Source organism: Salmo trutta, chromosome 21, assembly GCF_901001165.1.
Source record: "Salmo trutta chromosome 21, fSalTru1.1, whole genome shotgun sequence".
NCBI lineage: Eukaryota > Metazoa > Chordata > Actinopteri > Salmoniformes > Salmonidae > Salmo > Salmo trutta.
Window position 1 is genome coordinate 10,715,900 of NC_042977.1, and position 17,486 is coordinate 10,733,385.

At 43.4% G+C, this 17,486-nt stretch overlaps 1 protein-coding gene across 1 annotated transcript; it reads left to right on the forward strand.

Moving 5' to 3' along the window:
* The first annotated feature begins 1,616 nt into the window (after nucleotides 1–1,616).
* On the forward strand, nucleotides 1,617–16,918 carry kcnmb3 (potassium calcium-activated channel subfamily M regulatory beta subunit 3). Its single transcript, XM_029706162.1, has 4 exons — nucleotides 1,617–1,702; nucleotides 13,144–13,347; nucleotides 14,903–15,077; nucleotides 16,523–16,918. Exons 1-4 carry the CDS (start codon nucleotides 1,617–1,619, stop codon nucleotides 16,916–16,918), a joined length of 861 nt encoding a protein of 286 aa, XP_029562022.1.
* The last annotated feature ends 568 nt before the right edge of the window (nucleotides 16,919–17,486 follow it).

Below are 17,486 nucleotides of genomic sequence, written 5' to 3' on the forward strand. Positions count from 1 at the left end.
GTTTTTCTGTGGTACATCTGAAGACGGCTACACATAAACACATATGAAATAAGTCACTGGTGAGTTGTTTTGTTTTGGGTGATACAGTAGATCATATGAATATACACGGAGCATACAAAACAGTAAGAACACCTGGTCTTTCCATGACATAAACTGACTAGGTGAATCCAGGTGAAAGCTATGATCCCTTTATAGATGTTAAATCAGGGTGGCGGCCGGTTAAAGAAGGATTTTTAAGCCTTGAGACAATTAAGACATGGATTGAAAATGTGTGCCATTCAGAGGGTGAACGGGCAAAACTAAAAATGTAAGTGCCATTGAACGGGGTATAGTAGTAGGTGCCAGGTGCACTGATTTGTGTCTAGAAATGCAACAATGCTGGGTATTTACGCTCAACAGCGTGAACAGGGTCCATGCCCCAACGAATCAACAAATTGAGGCTGTTCTGAGGGCAAGGGGGGTTGCAACTCAATATTAGGAAGGTTGCCTAAAAATTGTCAAAGACCCCAGCCACCCCAGTCATAGACTGTTCTCTCTACTACCGCATGGCAAGCGGTACCGGAGTGCCAAGTCTAGGACAAAAAGGCTTCTCAACAGTTTTTACCCCCAAGCCATAAGACTCCTGAACAGGTAATCAAATGGCTACCTGGACTATTTGCATAGTGTCCCACCACCTGCCAACCCCTCTTTTACGCTACTGCTACTCTCTATTCATCATATATGCATAGTCACTTTAACCATATGTACATACTACCTCAATCAGCCTGACTAACCGGTGTCTGTATGTAGCCTCGCTACTTTTATAGACTCGCTACTGTATATAGCCTGTCTTTTTACTGTTGTTTTATTTCTTTACTTACCTATTGTTCACCTAATACCTTGTTTGCACTATCGGTTAGAGCCTGTAAGTAAGCATTTCACTGTAAGGTCTACACCTGTTGTATTCTGCGCATGTGACAAATAAACTTTGATTTGCTTTGATTCCTAATGTTTGGTATTGGATCAGGTTTGCTGTGACAAACACAACTGCACCGGCTACATGTAATACTGAACTAAATGAGCGTATACCTCTTTCCATAACGATGAGCTTACCATGGACAACAAGGTGTGGTGCTGCTAGCTGGGGTCCAATGGGAGATCATTAGCATCTTACCTGGCTGTTTCTATAGAAACCCCTGGGAGCAGGTGGAGAGGAGAGGGGGGGATGTTTTACGCTCACCTTCTAGCCTTGGCGCACGGCAAACGCAGGGAATTCCCTCCGGTATATCTCTGTCAGTACATAGAGCCATCGTCATACAGTCATCACGCTGCTTCATTAAAGAGTAGAGCTGAGGAGAAGATATGAGAATACGCTGTAGGACCATTGGAAAAGCTACTACAGTGTTTTCTCAACCTTTTTTAGTGCCAAGTACCAGCAAGCTAGATTGTTTCCTCCTTTGGGGAAAACGTACATTTAAACTAGCACAAAAAAAAAGACAAAATCAGCATCAGCTAGCTGAACATCTCAGGGACTGCTGAGCATCGTCCCAGGGACCGGAGCTGGTACTTGGGCCGGAGGTTGACAAACACTGGGCAACCAGACTACAGGAAGTTGTTTGAGTGTTTGAAAAGCAGGAATGTTGTTGAACACAGCCTCACCTCGGAAGTCTTTTAGCGTCCCCATTAGCATCAACCTGCAGGGTGCACGGAGGCGACAGACACGGTAAGACACAAGTTAGCTAGACTGATCCCAGATCTGTTGGTGCTGTCTTGCCAATGACCCTAAGAGTTGCCAAGACAGCACGAAGAGATCTGTAAGTAATCCCTAACTTGGTCCCAGATAGGTTAGGGATTACCTAAATAATGTTTTTGAATTCAATTGAAGATACAATGGGTGGGGATTTCTGAAACTGGAAGGTGGGTGAGCAAAACTGTACATCAAAGCTTCCTTTCTGCAAGTGAGATTTCCTATTACAGGGAAAACAAGCAAAATTCCTAGAAAGTGTTTCGAGTGGTGGTTCTGTCTATCCTAATGTGCTCAAGCGATTATTTACACTCTACTTTACATCCCACAAGTTACAAGGTAATGTAAAGGAACACAGAGTACATCAAACGTCTCTCGCTGTAATCATTCTGATGACTCCAATTGATAAGATTAGAGCAGAGGTTCCCAAACTTTATTGTGTCGAGGACCCCCTTTGTGATAGCAAATTCATCAGGGACCGCCCTCATATCAGAACAATAGATAAAAGATGAAGATGAAAATACCATACACAGTTTTACCATGACTTCTGCATTGCATGGCCGGACTAATCAAGTCTTTTTTTTGCCGTTTTAAAACATTAATTAAAGTTCACTATGTTCCAAACATAATTATGGGGAATTTAGTGTGTGTGCCTATCTGTACAGAAGCCCTAGAAGCCCAAGGCAAAGAATATAAAATAAAAGTAGACTCTGAATTCTCAACTATCCCAAACCTTAAAGGGCAATTCTGCCACTTTTCAACCTAATTTTCATTATCACAATATCAATGTCGACATAAACTCAGAAAAAAAAGAAACGTCCCTTTTTCAGGACCATGTCTTTCAAAGATAATTAGTGAAAATCCAAATAACTTCACAGATCTTCATTGTACAGGGTTTAAACACTGTTTCCCATGTTTGTTCAATGAACCATAAACAATTAATGAACATACACCTGTGGAACGGTCGTTAAGACACTAACAGCTTACAGATGGTAGGCAATTAAGGTCACAGTTATGAAAACTTAGGACACAAAAGAGGCCTTTCTACTTACTCTGAAAAACACCAAAAGAAAGATGCCCTGGGTCCCTGCTCATCTGCGTGAACGTGCCTTAGGCATGCTGCAAGGAGGCATGAGGACTGCAGATGTGGCCAGGGCAATAAATTGCAATGTACGTACTGTGAGACACTTAAGACAGCGCTACAGGGAGGCAGGACGGACAGCTGATCGTCCTCGCAGTGGCAGACCACGTTTAACAACACCTGCACAGGATCGGTACATCTGAACATCACATCTGCGTGACAGGTACAGGGTGGCAACAACAACTGCCCGAGTTACACCCGGAACGCACAATCCCTCCATCAGTGCTCAGACTGTCCACAATAGGCTGAGAGAGGCTGGACTGAGGGCTTGTAGGCCTGTTGTAAGGCAGGTCCTCACCAGACATCACCGGCAACAACATCGCCTACGGGCACAAACCCAACGTCGCTGGACCAGACAGGACTGGCAAAAAGTGCTCTTCGCTGAGGAGTTGCGGTTTTGTCTCACCGGGATGATGGCGGATTCGCATTTATCGTCGAAGGAATGAGCGTTACACTGAGGCCTGTACTCTGGAGCGGGATCGATTTGGAGGTGGAGGGTCCGTCATGGTCTGGGGTGGTGTGTCACAGCATCATAGGACTGAGCTTGTTGTCATTGCCTGCAATCTCAACGCTGTGCGTTACAGGGAAGTACCCTTCCTGCAGGCTCATCCTGACATGAACCTCCAGCATGACAATCCCACCAGCCATACTGCTCGTTCTGTGTGTGATTTCCTGCAAGACAGGAATGTCAGTGTTCTGCCATGGCCAGCGAAGAGCCCGGATCTCAATCCCATTGAGCACGTCCGGGACCTCTTGGATCGGAGGGTGAGGGCTAGGGCCATGCAGCTGGTGACCACACCAGATACTGACTGTTACTTTTCATTTTGACCCCCCCCTTTGTTCAGGGACACATTATTCCATTTCTGTTAGTCACGTGTCTGTGGAACATGTTCAGTTTATGTCTCAGTTGTTGAATCTTGTTATGTTCATACAAATATTTACACATGTTAAGTTTGCTGAAAATAAACGCAGTTGACAGTGAGAGGACGTTTCTTTTTTTGCTGAGTTTATGTGAAAATGGCGCATTTCTACGTTTTGTAGTTAAAAAGTTCTACCCGATGACATCATCAAAAAAAATAAAAAATAAACAGTGATTTTTAAACACTATGAGAATCGAGGTGATGTAGGGAGCAAGAAAATACTCTAGAAACGTGTACTTTTAATCCTACCCTGGGATGTCACAGAGAAGCATTTTTAGGTCCTTTCTTCTTATCTATTTAACCACAGATCATAGAAACGTTCTCACATACAGTGCATTCGGAAAGTATTCAGACCTCTTGACTTTTTCCACATTTTGTTAAGTTAGAGTTATTCTAAAATTGATTTTTCCTTTAAATTGAGGAGCAATCTAGACACAATACCCCATGTTTTTTAGAAATGTTTGCAAATGTATAAAAAATATAAGACTGAAATATCACACTTACATAAGTATTCAGACCCTTTACTCTGTACTTTGTTGAAGCACCTTTGGCAGCGATTACAGCCTCGAGTCCTCTTGTGTATGACGCTACAAGCTTGACACACCTGTATTTGGGGAGTTTCTTCTCTCCAGATCCTCTCAAGCTCTGTCAGGTTGGATAGGGAGCAACGCTGCACAGCTATTCTCAGGTCTCTCCGGAGATGTTCGATCGGGTTCAAGCCAGGGCTCTGGCTGAGCCACTCAAGGACATTCAGAGACTTGTACCGATGCCACTCCTGTGTTGTCTTGGCTGTGTGCTTAGGGTCGTTGTCCTGTTGGAAGGTGAACCTTTGCCCCAGTCTGAGGTCCTTAGCGCTCTGGAGCAGGTTTTCATCAAGGATCTCTCTGTACTTTTCTCCATTCATCTTTCCCTCAACCCTGACTAGTCTCCCAGTCCCTGCTGCTGAAAAACACTCCCACAGCATGAGGCTGCCACCATTATGCATCACAGTAGGAATGGTGCCAGGTTTCCTCCAGATGTGACGCTTGGCATTCAGGCCAAAGAGTTCAATCTTGGTTTCATCAGACCATAGAATCTTGTTTCTCATGGTCTGATAGTCCTTTAGGTGGCTTTCGGCAAACTCCAAGTGGGCTGTCATGTGCCTTTTTTACTGAGGAGTGGCTTCCGTCTGGCCATTCTACTATAACGGCCTGATTGGTGGAGTGCTATAGAGATGGTTGTCCTTCTGGAAGGTTCTCCCATCTCCACAGAGGAACTCTGGAGCTTTGTCAGAGTGACCATCGAGTTGTTGGTTACCTCCCTAACCAAGGCCCTTCTCCCCCGATTGCTCAGTTTGGCCAGGCGGCCAGCTCTAGGAAGAGTCTTGGTGGTTACAAACTTCTTCCATTTAAGAATGATGGAGGCCACTGTGTTCTCGGGGACCTTCAATGCTGCAAAAATCCTTTGGTACCCGTCCCCAGATCTGTGCCTTGACACAATCCTGTCTCGGAGCTCTATGGACAACTTCTTCAACCTCATGGCTTGGTTTTTGCTCTGACATGCACTGTCAACTGTGGGACCTTGTATAGACAGGTGTGTGCCTTTCCAATCAATTGAATTTACCACAGGTGGACTCCAATCAACAAACATCTCAAGGATGATGGAAACAGGATGCACCGGAGATCAATTTTGAGTCTCATAGCAAAGGGTCTGAATACTTATGTAAATAAGGTATTTCTGTTATTTTTTAATACATTTGCAAAGATTTGTAAAAACATTTTTTTTGCTTTGTCATTATGGGGTATTGTGTGTAGATTGATGAGGGGGAAAAAATATGTAATACATTTTAGCATAAGACCGTAACTTAGCAAAATGTGGAAAAAGTCAAAGGGTCTGAATACTTTCCTAATGCGCCGTATGTAGACACTGGTTTGGTGCTGGAGATAATGAATATGAAGTTGAAAAGTGGCAGATTTGCTCTTTAAGCCTTAAATCAAGTTTATTGGTCGTGTACATAGATTTGTAGATGCGTATGTTTTTTTAATATCCAATAGTTCAGTAACATCTAGCAATACAATAACAATACACACATAATCCAAATAGTTTACCAATATCAGGAATGAGCAATGTCAGTGTCCGGAATAAATACACTGAGTGTACAAAACATTAAGAACACCTGCTTTTTCCATGACATAGACTGACCAGGTGGATCCAGGTGGAAGCTATGAACCCTTATTGATGACTCTTGTTAAATCCACTTCAATCAGTGTAGAGATAGGGGAGGAGACAACTTAAAGACAGATTTTTATGCATTGAGACAATTGAGACATGTATTGTGTATTTGTGCCATTCAGAGGGTGAATGGGCAAGACAAAAGATTTAAGTGCCATTGCACCGGGTATGGTAGTAGGTGCCAGGCGCACCAGTTTGTGTCAAGAACTACAACGTTGCCGGGATTTTCACGCTCAACAGTTTCCCGTGTGTATCAAGAATGGTCCACCACCCAAAGGACATCCAGCCAACATAACACAACTGTGGGAAGCATTAGAGTCAATATGGGCCAGCATCCCTGTGGAATGCTTTCAACACCTTGTAGAGTTGAGGCTGTTCTGAGGGCAAGAGAGGGAGGGTACAACTCAGTATTAGAAAGGTGCTCTTATTGTTTTGTACACTCAGTTTATATACGGCGCATTCGGAAAAGTATTCAGACCCCTTGACTTTTTCCAAATTTTGTTACTTTACACCCTTATTCTAAAATGAATTTAAAAAATAAGAAAATCCTCATCAATTTACACACCATACCCCATAATGACAAAGCAAAAACAGGTTTTTAGACATTTTTGCGATTGTGTTATGACTGCACGTTTCACTAGTGTTAGGTTCTAATTCTCAGAGTAAAAAACTCAACAGACATTATGAAAGCTTAACCAAGTTTATTCTTCCCAGAGGATCAATACAGCTGCATTAGACAAACACATTTTCACACAAGTACTGATATTTGACCATTCCTCATAGGCTGAGTCTCCTCCTACCCATCTGTACAAACATCGTTCTTTACTGCTAGGCAGGACACTAGTGATACGGGCCATGAACTTTTCTTTCTCCCTTAAGGTGACCTGACCCCCTCCATCACTAATCCATGGCTCTCTCCCCTCAATGCCTGCCACATGTAATCGCTTCCATGCACTCAACACATTCCAAGCTTAATTGCACACACGATATACCTTCCTCCTATAACCATTAACTCTGTTCCAGGGGTCCTAGGACTATAGGCTACACTTAAAGTTATTTGGCCACTTTAGTTGTGATACAAACCTTATGAAACATCTAGGCCTATGGGCTAGGTTACATAATGCATGGGCCTACGATTTGAAAAAGAAGCAAAAGAAATGAATGCGCTGTTTCTTGCTTTAGACTGTAAATGCTGGGCATCATTTATAATTGATAGTATTCTCACCCGTCAGACTATTATCAATTTGATCTTGTCTTTACATATACTCAATGATATATGTGTGAAATGAGATTTGATTTAGAATGGGCCGTTATCATGCACCTGTCGGAACGGGGGCATGGGGGAAAAAAGACGTCATCAGTAGGCACTGTAGGATGCTTACCAGAGGTTCATTTTCATGCCAGCCAGGTAGGCTACTCCAGTTGCAAAGCAATGTGCTTAATATTAGGAAAGTTGAGAAATAAATCTATTAGGCCTGGCCCAGGGGTGCACAATTAGAATTCAAAGAGGTCCAGTGACTTAACATTTTCTCCCCCCAAAGGTCCAAGCCATTAAAATGTCTAACGTGCGCTATGATTTGGGGGCATATGTAGTTCTTGTATATGTATAGCTAATAAACAAAGTACTACATTTCAATAACATTTCAACAATATTTATTGCACATTTTCAATGCAGACACATTAAACATGAGGTAAAATAAATATGCAGCCTAATCATAAATAAAAGTAGGCCTATCACAAATGTTCTCATTGCGAGCAAAACAAGACTGCATCTTCACAAAACAATAACAAAAGTGCCTGTTTATGAAAAAAGTGATTTTGATTTCTGAACAAATAATAAACCACAGGTTTAATATTTAACTTTCCTCCAACTTCACTTTTCCATCTAACTTCTTTAGTGAGAGAAATGGGCTTTTGCTTGCCCTGCCAGTAATTTGAACCTTGGCTGGAATGGAGTCCGTGTCATTCTCATGCACATATATGGTGGTGCTCATTGGTGAGTCTAGAACGGTACTTACTGTTAATGATGTTCATAGTGGAGAAGGAAGACTCACAACTGTATGTGGAGCCAAACATGGTCAAGGTGTATAGTTCTACTTTGGTTAGACCAGGGGAAACAGTCTCAGACACAGCCTGCAGTCAGAAAGGGTCATGATCAGTTAGTTGAAAGTGCTCTCTTAGTGCAACATTTGCTTACAGATCAATCTGTTCCATCTGTAGAGATCCAGCATGTGCTCACTTGAAGGTCTGTGTCACCTCCTTTGAAAATCCCCTGACATCTGTGACGAGGAATGGATTCTCAATTAGAAGAAGGAGCTGCTGTCAAAGTGATTTCTGAAGTTTACAATCAGCGTATCTATGAAGTCAACATGAGGAGAAACATCTCTCTCACCCTGAATCTGTTCCTGCGCTTTTGGGAAGTGTGCACAGTCTCCTTGAAGAACTTCCTTGGACACTTCCAGTTTCCTCTGGAAGGAGCGGACAGATCAGATCAAATCACAAACTGAATTGTTCTTGCCCTGTAGTTTCACGTTGAGCTCATTAAGGTGTGATGTCTACCAAAAAAGCAACAATATCCATTTTGCTCTCGTCTTGCAGAAAAAGTGAAAACTGTTGCCTTCTGACTCTTGAGCTGTACTAGAAAAGCTGTTATTTCCTTTCGAATGGACCAAAAGCGTTCCAACACCCAGCTTACGTTGTTGTGCAGCAGTAGGTCATTTGCATTTGCCTCAACTTCTTTCAGGAATTCTCTCAGCAGGCGATGTTGATGAGATGAGGATGCCCTGAGGAAGTGGATGAGTTTCATCATTGTATTCATCACTTTCAGCATACTCTTCTGACAGATTGGCGCACAGGACGGACTGATGAATGACGCAGTGGTAAGCTGTGAGTTCAGGGTTGTCCTCTTTCAGCCGTGCCACAGCTCCTCTCTCTCTTCCTGTCATGGCAGGGGCCCCGTCTGAGGTGATAGAGATCACTTGTTTTAGATCTATGCCCCTCTTTCTCAGCATGTCCTTTATGGCTATGTATATGTCTTTTTCCTCTTGTATGTGTCTCGAGTGGTGTTACACCTAACAGGTCTTCACAGAATTCCTTCTTCTCTGTGTGGTAAAATCTAACATACACCAGAAGCTGGGCCTTATCACTCACAGCAGTAGATTCATTAACAGCTAATGCTACGCATGGTGCACTCCGAATAGCTTAATCAAGCTGTGTTAATACATCCTCTGTTTGTCACGCCCTGACCATGGAGAGCACCTTGGTTCTCTATGGTGTAGTAGGTCAGGGCGTGACTAGGGGGTGATCTAGTATATCTATTTCTATGTTGGTGCTAATGTGGTTCCCAATTAGAGGCAGCTGTTTATCATTGCCTCTGATTGGGAACCATATTTAGGTAGCTATTTCCCCACTTGTGTTTTATGGGATATTGATTGTTTGTTTTGTGTTTGTGCATGTGCACCACGTAGTCACGTTTCGTTGTTCGTTTATTGATTTATTTGCTTTTGCTTAAAGTTTCACTTTGTAATAAATATGTGGAACTCAACATCCACTGCTCCTTGGTCTGCTCATTTCCAAGATCGTGACAGAATATCCCACCAAAAGAGGACCAAGCAGCGTATCCACGAGGTAAAGGAGTTTTGGACATGGGAAGAAAGGATGGGTGGATGCGAAACCCTTCCTTGGCAGCAGACGGAAGATAATAATGGAGGACAGTGACGACGCCAGGGTTCGCGGCCACAGAAAGCGCAAGGACAACCCCAATAATTTTTGTTGTTGTTTTTTTTTGGGGGGGGGGGCACAAGGGGTGGCCGGCTGAGCCGCGGGAAGAGCCAGAGCACATGGAGCAGGCAATAGAGAAGTGGTCGGTCGACCCAAGGAGAGAGCCAGAGCCCGCCTGGGAGTCGATGGAGCAATGTGAAGAAGGATATCGGAGAATGATGTTGGTTGGCGAAGAGTAGGCTGCAGCGCAGGCGGGCTGAAGATTGGGTCATCAGTCCGGTGCCATCTGTGCCGGCTCCACGCACTAGATCTCCAGTGCGCCTCCCCAGCCCGGTACGTCATGTGTCTGCTCCCTGCACTCGCCCTGAAGAGCCAGAGACCGTCAGGGAGGCAATGGGGAAGTTGGGGGAGAGAGAGAGATGAGAGAGATCTTGTGCAAGTGTGTTCTGCTCAACATCCGACCAGATGATCCGGTTAGCAGTCTGGTGCAACCTTGGCCGGTTCCACGCTTCTGGCCTCTAGTGCGCCTCCCCAGTCCGGTACGTCCTGTGTCTCCTCCTCGCACTCGCCCTGAAGTGCGTGTCCCCAGTCCGGTACGTCCTGTGCCTGCTCATCGCACTTGCCCTGAAGTGCGTGTCACCAGTCCGGTGACACATGTACCGGCTGCACGAACTAGACCTCCAGTGCGCATTCACAGTCCAGAGCTTCCAGCGACGGTTCACAGTCCGGAACCTCCTCCAACGGTCCACAGTCCGGAACCTCCTGCGATGGCCCATGGTCCGGAACCTCCTGCGATGGCCCATGGTCCGGAACCTCCTGCGACGGTCCACGGTCCGGAACCTCCTGCGACGGTCCACGGTCCGGAGCTTCCAGGGACGCTCAACGGCCCGGAGCTTCCTGGGAAGGTCAACAGCCCGGAGCTTCCAGTGACGGTCAATGGTCCGGAGAGTCCATGCACGGTGTCCAGTCCCGCTCCATGGCAGGAGCCTTCCTCTGCGCCGGTGCCCAGTCCAGGCACGGCGTTCAGTCCAGCTCCAGGGCAGGAGCCTTCCTCTGCGCCAGTGGCCAGTCCAGGCACGGCATCCAACCCAGCTCCATGGCCGGAGTCCTCCTTTCCACCGATGCCCAGTCCAGGCACGGCGTTCAGGTATGCAAATTGTAGTGGACCGAGGGTGTCAGGTAAGTTTTAGGTGATATGGTCCTTGATTAGCCTTTCAAATTACTTAATGGTGACCGAAGTGAGTGCTACAGTGCTTAGTCATTTAGCTCAGTTACCTTTGCTTGGGTACCAGAACAATGATGGACATCTTAAAGCAAGTGGGGAGAACAGAATGGGATAGGGAGAGATTGAATATGTCCATAAACACCCTAGCCAGCTTGTCTGCGCATGAGGATGTGGCTTTGGATGCGACCAAAGAAGGTGTTCAGCTTATCTGGGAGTGAGTTATCAGTGACATGGTTGGTTTTCCCTTTATAATCCATGATTGTCTGACGTCCCTGCCACATGAGTCTTGTGTCCGAGCCGTTGAATTGCAACTCCACTTTGTCCCTGTACAGTCATTTTGCCTCATTGATCGCCTTATGGAGGCCATAGCTGGTTTGTTTTTACACATTCATGTTCCCGGTCTCCTTGCCATGGTTAAATGCAGTGGTTCACGCTTTCAGTTTTGAGCAAATGCTGCCATCTATCCACAGCTTTAGGTTTGGATATGTTCTGATCATCACTGTAAGAACAACATGCACGTACTGATGAACCCAGTGACGGGGTCAGTGTAATCGTCAATGTTATTCCTAGAAGCGACCCAGAACATATCCTGGTCCACGTGATCAAAACAGTCCTATAGCATATATTCCGATTGGTCCTTCCACTGATGGATATACCTTACCATGGGCGCTTTCTGTTTTAATTTCTGCCCATAGGCTGGGAGCAGCAGGATGGAGGCGTGATCTGATTTGCTGAAGGGATGACGGGGGAACTCCACCTTGTAGCCTTCCCAGAAGGGAGAATAACAATGGTCAAGTGTCCTCTCTTGTAGCACAGGAGACATGTTGGTAGAACTTCGGAAGGGCTTTCTTCAGATTTTCTTTATTAAAGTCCCCAGTGACGACAAATGCGGCCTCGGGAAATGGGTTTTCCAGTCTTGTCAAAGTACCTTAAATGCCAACAGCTGAAAATGACTCTGGGGGGTAATGGGGTCGGTATTTGATGGTGAGGAATGCAAGATCGGGAGAACAAAAGGACCTGAGTTCCTGTATGTTTTTAATCGTGAAATATACCCCTGTGCCCTTATTTTCCCCGGAGTGTTCTTTCTTTCTCTCTGCGCGACGGACAGAGAACCCGGTTGGTTGGTTGGTTGGATGGATGGAGACAAAATCAAGGAAGAGAGATACATTTCCATAAAACAGATTATGTTACAGTCCCTTGTCTCTCTGAAAGGAGATCCTCGCCCTGAGCTACTCTACCTTATTGTCCAGAGATTGTACATTAGTAAGTAATATACTGGGTGGTTTGCTCTCTTTCTGAGCCTGACTAGAATACATGCCCTCCTTCCTCTCCTCTGGTGGTGACGTTTTGGTAGAATGCCCGGGATGGATGGTACCGCTTCGGGAAATCCAAATAAAGGGTTGTGTCCAGGGAAGTCAAATTTGAGGCGTGATCGCCGATCTAATGTTCAGGAGTTCTTGTTGGTTGTAGGAGATGATACCAGAAACGTTCTGAGCAAATAAAATAAGACATAACACAACAACAAAAAAACACAAAACTGCAAAGTTGTCTGTTGGCGCCATCTTGTATCAACTTAACCATTCGGAATCAATATGTAAACATGAAAGTGTATAGTTGTTTCTGTTTTAACCCTATCCAAAACCTTAACCCTTAAATTAAGCATTCAGAATTAATGAAATGCTCAGCAGGAGGAGCAAGCCAGGGTGTCAAAAATGTGACGTTTGGAGAAACGTAGAAATTTGACATTTGGAGAAACGTGTATAAACGTCAGAATCTGAAGTCAGACTGGTAAAACCATGAGATCTTGTTGGCTCACATACACACTCTGGCATTCAAAAGCAGCCCTATCAAAGAATTGTCAATTAATAATCATATCATTGGATGGAGTGAATGAATGGCTACAGCAACGGTCTGACAAGCACAACTGGCGCTGCATAACAAATGAGGCCTAATTAGACAAAAGAACAATTAAGTAGAATGAACAATAGAAGTCATTCAAATGACTTAGTATCTCGTTCAAACGACTTTATCTCATTTGAATGACTTAGTAAAAAAAGAGTAAGTCGTTCAAACAATATTACTTTTTTTTTTGCCTTGGGCTTCAGGGCATCCATATATGTGTGTTCATTCATGAGCATGTGTGTGTGTTCATTGGTGTGTGTGCATTCATTCATGTGCATGTATGTGTGTGCCTATGACAAAGGGAGATCCTCCACCCGTTGGCGGCGAGGGAGCAGGTGTGGTGGAGAGGAGGGTACGGGCGCGGAGGGGAGAGGGCCAAGTCCCAGGTAACGGCCTCCAGTGTGGGGGAGGACAGAGCCATGCTCCTGGGCTTCACCATGATGGCCTTCTCTGTGCTCATGTACTTTCTAATTGGGATCACTCTGGTTAAACCCCACCTAAACAGGTAAGGGAGGCCTCTGTCAATAAGACGTTTATATATGGAGCAGAATCGCTATCTGGTGAGTGGACACAGAGAGCTGATGGTTTTGTACACTTACAAAATCATCTGGGCTGAATTCGTAGGAGATGACTGTACTTTACCTTATGATCATCTTCAAAGTCGAAGAATTTGAGTTAATGCAAGATAGCCAATAATGTCAGATAACTTCAGTAACACTACTGTAGGTGTCCTTGTGCATGCATTCATAACGCCTTTATAACAGCTATAGAAAACATAACATTTGTCATAAGTTGTCAGAAAATGTTGTAACTAGTTATGAGAAACCCCACATGATGTTATAAAACTAGTTATAATTGGTGTTATAGGTGACATTTCATACTGTTGTCATATGCTCTAAGGGAAACTGTTAATAACAACTGCTATTACATAGTCTGCATGAAAGCTTATGTCATATGTTATTACATGCTACATAAGAGTCTACATACAAAATGTTATATCAGGTTATTATTTAATTTACCAACCTCTGTGTCACATTATTACATTGAATGGAATAATGGGCACCATAACCATGTCATATACCCTTATAAAGTGTGCACAGACACTAAGTAAATTGACATTAATTTGAGGTGTTATAAAACAGTTATGAATTTGCTTATACCACAGGATGAGTTGAGAGTATCACAAAACTTAACCATTTAAAGGATCTCTAAGAAATATGGGCAAAGGGGAGTATAGATGTACTGATTTGTATTTATTTTGACAATGAGACAACCATCAGTATGACGACAGTATGAACAGTCATCAATAAACCAATTATAGCTCGTTTTATAAAATAATGTGTGGTTCCTCATAACTAGTTATGACAACTTATAACAGCTTATGACAAATGTTATGTTATATAGCTGTTATAAAGGTGTTAGGAATGCATGCATAAGGACAGCTACAGTGTTACCATAACTTATCATCAGTGGTGGAAAAAGTACCCAATTGTCATACTTGAGTAAAAGTAAAGATAACTTAACAGAAGATGACTCAAGTAAAAGTAAACATCACCCAGTAAAATACTACTTGAGTAAAAGTCTAAAAGTATTTGGTCTGAAATGTAATAAAGTGTCAAATGTAAAAGTATAAATAATTTAAAATTCCTTATATTAAGCAAACCTGAAGGCACAATTTTCTTGTTTGTAAAATGTATGGATAGCTGGGGCCCACTCAGACGCCATTTACAAATAAAGCGTTTGTGTTTAGTGAGTCTGCCAGATCAGAGGCAGTAGGGATGACCAGGGATGTTCTCTTGATACTGTAAGTGTGTGAATTGGACCATTTTCCTGTCCTGCTAAGCATTCAAAATTGAACGAGTAGTTTTGGGTGTCAGGTAAAATTTATGGAGTAAAAAGTACATTTTCTTTCGGAATGTAGTGAAGTAAAATGAAAAGTTGTAAAAAATATAAATAGTAAAGTACAGATACTTATAAAAAAATGATGTAAGCAGTATTTTAAAGTATTTTTACTTAAGTACTTTACACAACTGCTTCTCATCAACTGCTGATGGTTTCAGTGACTGGCATGAGGAGGCCAGCTGCTTGCTGGTCCAGGTTGATGTTCTGGATGAGTGGGCCAACTGCAGAGGGGTCAGCACTGCCCCATGCCTGAGGGTTCTGGTCAACCTCAGTACCTCTGGACAGAAGGCTCGCCTACACTACGATGAAGAGTCTGTACTCCTCAACCCTGAGGTACAGTTGAAGTCGGAAGTTTACATACACCTTAGCCAAATACATTTAAACTCAGTTTTTCACAATTCCTGAGATTTAATCCTAGTATAAATTCCCTGTCTTAGGTCAGTTAGGATCACCACTTTATTTTAAGATTGTGAAATGTCAGAATAATAGTAGAGAGAATGCTTTATTTCAGCTTTTATTTCTTTCATCACATTCCCAGTGGGTCAGAAGTTTACATACACTCAATTAGTATTTGGTAGCATTGCCTTTAAATTGTTTTACTTGGGTGAAACGTTTCAGGTAGCCTTCCACATGCTTCCCACAATAAGTTGGGTGAATTTTGGCCCATTCCTCCTGACGGAGCTGGTGTAATTGAGTCAGGTTTGTAGGCCTTCTTGCTCGCACACGCTTTTTCAGTTCTGCCAACAAATTTTCTATGGGATTGAGGTCAGGGCTTTGTGATGGTCACTCCAATACTTTGACTTTGTTGTCCTTAAGCCATTTTGCCACAACTTTGGAAATTTGCTTGGGGTCATTGTCCATTTGGAAGACCCATTTGCGACCAAGCTTTAACTTCCTGACTGATGTCTTGAGATGTTGCTTCAATATATCCACAACATTTTCCATCTTCAGGATGCCATCTATTTTGTGAAGTACACCAGTCCCTTCTGCAGCAAAGCACCCCCACAACATGATGCTGTCACCCCTGTGCTTCACGGTTGGGATGGTGTTTTTCGGCTTGCAAGCCTCTCCCTTTTTCCTCCAAAAATAACGATGGTCATTATGGCCAAACAGTTCTATTTCTGTTTCATCAGACCAGAGGACATTTCTCAAAAAAGTACGATCTTTGTCCCCATGTGCAGTTGTAAACCGTAGTCTGTTTTTTTTTATGGCGGTTTTGGAGCAGTGGCTTCTTCCTTGCTGAGCGGCCTTTCAGGTTATGTCGATATAGTACTCGTTTTAATGTGGATATAGATACTTTTGTACCTGTTCCATGACATCATTTTCTGGAATTATCCAAGCTTTTTAAAGGCACAGACAACTTAGTGTATGTAAAATTCTGACCCACTGGAATTGTGATACAGTGAATTATAAGTGAAATAATCTGTCTGTAAACAATTGTTGGAAAAATAACTTGTGCCATGCACAAAGTAGATGACCTAACCGACTTGCCAAAACTATAGTTTGTCAACAAGAAATTTGTGGAGTGGTTGATAAACGAGTTTTAATGACTCCAACCTAAGTGTATGTAAACTTCCGACATCAACTGTAGAATAAAGGCCACCAGTGACTGAATGTCGCTAATTTGAGAAATTTGCTTCAGTCATTAAGGAGAAGCTTCCATCCGGAGTGACTGGTGTTTAGCTTATGTGCATTAGTCATGCGTGCAAGTCATGATATATATCAGACTTAGATAATATAAACAAAATATGTATACTATTTTTCCCTTATCATTGCAGTGTTTCTACATACCCAAATGTCAAGTAGACAGGAAAGTCCTTGTGGATGAAGTGCAGAAAATCCAAAACACTTTGGAGGAGACACAAGGCAGTGAGTTGCATTGTCTTTCCGACCCCAGAAAATACCCAGAGGACACCATTTTGAAGAGGAAGTACACGTTAGGCCTTGCCCTGTGGTCTCTGCTGTGGCCCAGCATGATACTGGGCGGGGGAGCTCTACTGGTGAGCCTGGTGAAGCTCAACCAGAGACTGGCACACCTCTGTACGGAGCTGGGTAATGAGGCAGCAAGGGGTAGGCTGACAACGATGACAAATACCCAAGGCAAACTCTATCAGCCCCTTAGGTGGTCTGGCTCTGGACAGCACTCACCTATGCAAGATGACTCAGTGAAGTGATAGCTGACAGTGGCTGTGTTCCAATATGCAACAAGTGTACTATAATGTGTATTGGAATGTATCCAGTGAAAGGACATGGAGATAACATACTGTGTAGGTGATCCCCACTGTACAGAAGGGAGTCTATGGGTTGATGTAGTAGGAAATAATTACGTTATCCACTTTGTCCTGGATTTTTTTTAATTGATATGCACAAGGGCTGCAGGGAATCCTACTGTATGACTGAATAGTAGTGGAGGCTGGTTCATAGTATTAATGGCTGGAACTGAGCGAATGGAATACCATTCCAGCCATTACCACTAGCCCCTTGGCACCAACCACCTGTGCTGAATAAGCTGACTTGAAGGTACCTTTTTCCTGGTCTGGTTATTCAAAGCAGGTACTCTAATCCACTAGCCGCATTTCTCTGTCAATGAGGCTAGATATTATTGACAATGTATCAAATGCTGAAATGATGTAGGATTAACTGAGTTTTTATAATTGTCCTTTTTAATGATCATGGTATGGTAAGAGGCAAATGGATAGTAAGAAATGAAATGCATTGGTTCTCAAAATATCAGAGACGGGG